Source organism: Eurosta solidaginis, chromosome 4 (assembly GCF_040869045.1).
Source record: "Eurosta solidaginis isolate ZX-2024a chromosome 4, ASM4086904v1, whole genome shotgun sequence".
Taxonomy (NCBI): domain Eukaryota; kingdom Metazoa; phylum Arthropoda; class Insecta; order Diptera; family Tephritidae; genus Eurosta; species Eurosta solidaginis.
In genome coordinates this window covers 249,220,847-249,227,211 of record NC_090322.1, presented here as the reverse complement: position 1 = coordinate 249,227,211, position 6,365 = coordinate 249,220,847, and the positions used below count along the sequence as shown (strand labels likewise).

General features: G+C 36.8%; 2 protein-coding genes across 3 annotated transcripts; one reads left to right on the top strand and one right to left on the bottom strand.

The window, feature by feature from the left end:
* Nucleotides 1-2,736: 2,736 nt before the first annotated feature.
* LOC137249361 (uncharacterized) lies at nt 2,737-4,336 on the bottom strand. Its single transcript, XM_067780755.1, has 2 exons — nt 3,497-4,336; nt 2,737-3,430 (listed from the first exon to the last, which is right to left on the bottom strand). Exons 1-2 carry the CDS (start codon nt 4,146-4,148, stop codon nt 2,916-2,918), a joined length of 1,167 nt encoding a protein of 388 aa, XP_067636856.1. The 5' UTR covers nt 4,149-4,336; the 3' UTR covers nt 2,737-2,915.
* Nucleotides 4,337-4,580: 244 nt separating this feature from the next.
* LOC137249360 (uncharacterized) lies at nt 4,581-6,116 on the top strand. 2 transcript variants are annotated; one of them, XM_067780753.1, is made up of 2 exons: nt 4,581-5,925; nt 5,993-6,116. In XM_067780753.1, the coding sequence occupies exon 1, from the start codon at nt 4,684-4,686 to the stop codon at nt 5,914-5,916; it is 1,233 nt and encodes a 410-aa protein (XP_067636854.1). In that variant the 5' UTR covers nt 4,581-4,683; the 3' UTR covers nt 5,917-5,925; nt 5,993-6,116. The 2 variants fall into 2 exon arrangements, with proteins under 2 accessions (XP_067636854.1, XP_067636855.1); XM_067780754.1 differs by having other exon boundaries at nt 4,581-5,335; nt 5,402-6,111.
* The last annotated feature ends 249 nt before the right edge of the window (nt 6,117-6,365 follow it).

Sequence of the window (6,365 nt, the reverse complement as noted above, 5' to 3'; positions counted from 1 at the left end):
AAAGCTAAACAGAACTTAAAGTGCATAATATATATTTACATACAAACCTAAGTTTAAGAGGATCTTCCATATTTAATGTATTGATCAGCTGCCATTTTCAAGAACACCGGAATTAAAGTAAGCAATACATTCGATCGAGTGATAAAACTGAAAAAATAATCGATGAAAGAGTTTTTATAATATTAAACACTGAAGAAAATAATAAACATTACATACAAAAAATGAAAGCAAATTATGCACAAGTTCGCAGGTGCAGTGATTTGGTATTGCAGGTAGTTATTTTAAAAGAAAACAGCCCTGTAAAATCAAAAGACTTAAGCAACAAACTTTATTGCTTTATTTTTAAATACAAGGCTATGAAATAAAAATCAACATTTTTAAAAACCATTGGTACCTACATAATAGTGAAATGTAAAAGTGTTTACTTCCAGAAAATTTGCTTAAAACTTCAAGTTTTCATATAATCATGGCGGGGTCTATGGGACGAATTGCAGCCAGGGGGTATTTTCGGCTGTATTTGAACGGAGCCTTCCCGATGCCGGCCCGCCGAGTAATGATGGCCTTAGCAGCAAGGTGCGCTGCTGTGGTGGACGGTTTTTCCTTTCCGCTGAGCCCGCCTAGTTGTGGAGGTGGTCGTACGACCAAGATGAACTCAAAAACCTCAACATTTAGGAAGGATGAGAAAGAAAACGCGATGGATCGGAGCGGCTCGCCAGCCCGGACAAAGAACTAACAGAAAGTTTAGGAGAACCCTCTCAAAATACCGGGCAGCTTAAAGAATTATGCAATTGGGCCCCGTGAGACAGTAGAAGAATGTCGAAGAAAGTTCACTGACACAGACTTTTCTACGAAAAATACTCAATTTTGCAACCGCATCGAGTAGGAACAAGTCCCGAGAGACAAGAGGCAGCGATCGGCTGAACCCCGACAAACCTGCTTTCATCAGGCAGAAGAGGGAGGGCAAACGCCCTAGTCCCTAGAAAGAGGAGGCGAGTTAGACGGAATGACAGGAAACACACCTCTAAATCTGCAAAGCAGGCCGAAGAGTTAAGCACCATGTGCCTCAAAAGCTGCAATGCTGCAAGAGGAGAGCAACAGTGCCATAAAAAGTAGATACGAAAAATTTAATTAGCTAAATGTAAGTAACGATCAGCTTTCAGCTTACTCGGTGATAATAAAAGGAGCTAGCGAAAAGAAGATGAACGAAGTTGCGAAACAGTTCCTGACTGTGGTACTAGTGGATTGCAGTAATCCCAATGGGCAGATGTCTACCGAAAGTGGAGATCCGTGGAAGTGGGGCTGATGAGTATCATGATTTAAATGATGCATAATGAACCGAATAAAGCGCTACTAGCCTTCGACACTGCTGGATAGTACAATTGGTTTAAACTGATGACCTGCACCAATAATGTGTCTTTAGAATGGCTGCGGTCATCTGTTCCAGACCTTTAGACTAGACGGCGCAAAATCGAAGTTGATGGATAGAGCACTGATACCCCCGATATCAAATTATAAGACGCTACAAGCAGAGGACCTCCAGAATCTGAAATAAGCGGAAAAAATGCATTGCTTGAGCGCAGTGGCAGAGAGTTTGAAGAGGGACAAACAGCTCAATGGTGCTGCTAGTCTTATAGATAAACCTCCAACACAGCAAGGTAGCGTTGCGCGTTCTCCTCCCGAATCTTGTGGAGGGTTCTTTTGGTGCGTCGCTGATACAGGAGCCATGACTCTCGTCTGGAGAAAAAGTTTCTGGTTCTGGTTTATTACGCAAAGATGGAGAGCAGGGTTAGAGCTACAGTCATGGTAAGGAAACACCTGCTCTCGTGTATGCTATCTAATTTTAGGGGGAAACCCGCTCATTGTTATACCTTGCTGCTACATGGCCCATAACGTGGAGGTCTCACCAGAGGAGTTCAAAAGGCTGCTGGATTAAGAAGGATGCAGCCGACGACTTGCCATCGGTGCAAATGGGAATGCGCACCACAGCGTTTGGGGAGGGGACGATATCAACAATAGAGGCGAATCCCTGTATTGTTATTTACCACAGAGTAGTCTACAGGTGGCTGACATGGGTAGCGTTCCTACTTGTAGGGCCGAAGTTATGTGCTTTATATCACATTGAGCTCTGAGCATGATATATCAAGATTTGAATGGAGAATCCTTGACAGGCCATCCTTTTGCATTAGTACATACATGCAATTTCCAACAATAAATTGTTAGATATATACAAATTAAAAGATATAAAACCAAGTTGTATGTAAAAGAGTGTTTCGCACCACCTCAATATTAATATAAAGTAATATAAGGGGCTCATATGTTTGTATGTCTAGTATTGGAACGGCGGCCCCCCTGCTGTGATGGTAGCGTGCTCCGCTTAGCTCTTACGATATTTTGTTGTCAGATATCAGGAATAAGTATATATGGGGTATTCCATCCCATTTCGACCAATTTTGAACCCGACCCCTTTAGAATTGGCTAAAAGTTTTTCTTCTTTTTCTAGCTTACGAAAGACGTTTTTCAGAAGTTTTTCAAATTTTTTCATCCAACTCAAAAAAAGTTATGAATTTTAAAAAAACACCGTTTTTGTTTTCAAAATGCTATAACTTCTTTGTGATCATTTTCTTTTTTAAATATGTTTTTAAATGTACTTTTCGGAAAAAATACAAAAAAATTTTAAAGTTTTTTTTTTCAAATAATATTCTTTTTTGGCGACCTTATATTTAAAGAAATTGGTTTTATGTGTACCGGCTCGAGGTCAATATTTTGGTAATAAAAACACCAGTTTTTATTTTTTATTCCGATATATTTCGGTTACACATCGGTAACCGTCTTCAAGGGACTATACAAAACAATGTAAAAACAAATTTTCATACATGTAATATGTCATATATTATAAACATACATACATTTTTGAGTTAAACGTCCGTTCGCGTTGGCGTGGAGTTTTGTACTGTCGATTTTGTTGTGAGTAAGTGTCTGTACAAGTGAGCGACGTTGATCGTGTCTGTTTTGAAGTTTAGTCGTATGTCTGGTGGTGTATGTATTATGTGTAACATTTCCAGTGTTAATCTCTTTCTATAGTGATTTTGTTGTTGTAATACTGACGCTTTCTCAAAGTTCGGACAGTGGCCACTAGATGCACAGTGGGCTGTTAGTGCAGTTTTTTGGTTATTTAAATTATGACAATGTTTCATGTCCGATTTGTGCTGTGCTATTCTCGTTTTTAACTTCGATTTGGTGGTGCCTACGTAAATACTTCTGCATGCTTCGTAGTTATTGCCATTGCACGGAATTTTGTAAATGACGTTGCTTTTTTCCATAGGAGGTATTATGGACTTGGTTTTGTTGAACATGTTTTTGAGTGTGTTACAGGGTTTATGGGCTATTCTAAATTGTTTATTGTTGTAACAGTTGGACTTGATTAGACGCTCTGAAAGTTGAGGTACGTAGATTACCGATTTAAACGTTTTTGGTGTTACGGATTTTTCTAGATTACCTGCACACATCGATCTTCTTATTAATGTCCTTATAATATTTTCAGGAAAATCATTTAGTTTGAGTAGCGAAAAAATTTCTTGTCTAATTTCTTGATGATAGACATCGTCTGATATCTGTAGCATGCGTCGTATACAGCTCATTGCTGTATTCATAATCATACTCTTCGGGTGTTTAGAGTAAAAATTTATTAGTCGCCCTGACGCAGTTGGTTTCTTATACCATATAAGTTTTAACTGGTTATCTCTTTTTATAACCATAGAGTCTAAATAAGATAGTTTTCCTTCTTCTTCCATTTCTATGGTGAACTTTATGTTTTTATGAAAAGTGTTCAGCGCGTTTAGTGTATTCTGTATTTCATCATGTTTTACAATTGCGAATAAATCATCCACATATTTTGTCATAATTCTTGGTTTATGCACTAATTTTTCAATCGTATTGTTCAAAAGTTCTTCCATTATAATGTCCGCGATAACTGGAGATGCCGGCGATCCCATGGGCATACCTCTTAATTGTGTATAAACCGTGTCATTGAATTTAAAGTATCTGTTTTCTTCGATACAAAACTTTAATATGTCCATAAATAGTTGTTTGGGCATATTAGTATGTTCTTTTATAATCGTCCATTTATTACGTATGATGTCAAGTGCCATTTGTGTTGGTATACTTGGAAACAATGAAACCACGTCAAAGGAGATGAGTCTTTCATCTTCGCAAATGAAGGTATTATTGATTCTATCTTTAAATTCAAGGGTGTTCTTAACGTTGTATTTGGAGTCAGCCGTGATATTTTTTAAAATATTTATTAGAAATTGGCATAGACCATATGATGGAGAGTTAAAAGCTGAGCAAATCGGCCTGAGAGGAAGACCTTTCTTGTGGATTTTCGGTAGCCCATAAATCCTGGGCGGTAGTGCCGTCGTTGTCGAGAGTTTGCCTTTTTCCGCCTTCGTGATGCATCCCATTCTGTATAGTTTTTCCACTAATTGTTGCTCAGCTTTTAACTCTCCATCATATGGTCTATGCCAATTTCTAATAAATATTTTAAAAAATATCACGGCTGACTCCAAATACAACGTTAAGAACACCCTTGAATTTAAAGATAGAATCAATAATACCTTCATTTGCGAAGATGAAAGACTCATCTCCTTTGACGTGGTTTCATTGTTTCCAAGTATACCAACACAAATGGCACTTGACATCATACGTAATAAATGGACGATTATAAAAGAACATACTAATATGCCCAAACAACTATTTATGGACATATTAAAGTTTTGTATCGAAGAAAACAGATACTTTAAATTCAATGACACGGTTTATACACAATTAAGAGGTATGCCCATGGGATCGCCGGCATCTCCAGTTATCGCGGACATTATAATGGAAGAACTTTTGAACAATACGATTGAAAAATTAGTGCATAAACCAAGAATTATGACAAAATATGTGGATGATTTATTCGCAATTGTAAAACATGATGAAATACAGAATACACTAAACGCGCTGAACACTTTTCATAAAAACATAAAGTTCACCATAGAAATGGAAGAAGAAGGAAAACTATCTTATTTAGACTCTATGGTTATAAAAAGAGATAACCAGTTAAAACTTATATGGTATAAGAAACCAACTGCGTCAGGGCGACTAATAAATTTTTACTCTAAACACCCGAAGAGTATGATTATGAATACAGCAATGAGCTGTATACGACGCATGCTACAGATATCAGACGATGTCTATCATCAAGAAATTAGACAAGAAATTTTTTCGCTACTCAAACTAAATGATTTTCCTGAAAATATTATAAGGACATTAATAAGAAGATCGATGTGTGCAGGTAATCTAGAAAAATCCGTAACACCAAAAACGTTTAAATCGGTAATCTACGTACCTCAACTTTCAGAGCGTCTAATCAAGTCCAACTGTTACAACAATAAACAATTTAGAATAGCCCATAAACCCTGTAACACACTCAAAAACATGTTCAACAAAACCAAGTCCATAATACCTCCTATGGAAAAAAGCAACGTCATTTACAAAATTCCGTGCAATGGCAATAACTACGAAGCATGCAGAAGTATTTACGTAGGCACCACCAAATCGAAGTTAAAAACGAGAATAGCACAGCACAAATCGGACATGAAACATTGTCATAATTTAAATAACCAAAAAACTGCACTAACAGCCCACTGTGCATCTAGTGGCCACTGTCCGAACTTTGAGAAAGCGTCAGTATTACAACAACAAAATCACTATAGAAAGAGATTAACACTGGAAATGTTACACATAATACATACACCACCAGACATACGACTAAACTTCAAAACAGACACGATCAACGTCGCTCACTTGTACAGACACTTACTCACAACAAAATCGACAGTACAAAACTCCACGCCAACGCGAACGGACGTTTAACTCAAAAATGTATGTATGTTTATAATATATGACATATTACATGTATGAAAATTTGTTTTTACATTGTTTTGTATAGTCCCTTGAAGACGGTTACCGATGTGTAACCGAAATATATCGGAATAAAAAATAAAAACTGGTGTTTTTATTACCAAAATATTGACCTCGAGCCGGTACACATAAAACCAATTTCTTTAAATATAAGGTCGCCAAAAAAGAATATTATTTGAAAAACGGAAGGCACGCCGTACACATACAACAACAAACATGGGGTATGCAAAAATAAAGGATAACAACATAAACACAAAAACGATGATCAACAAATTTCAAGCTATTTCAAAAAACTGGTAAAACTTAGGTCTAGCATTAAGTTCTTGTTAAAATGCAGAAAATCAAAAATCATCCCAAATTTTATTAAAAATTCATCTAAGTGTAATAAATTATTTGTATTT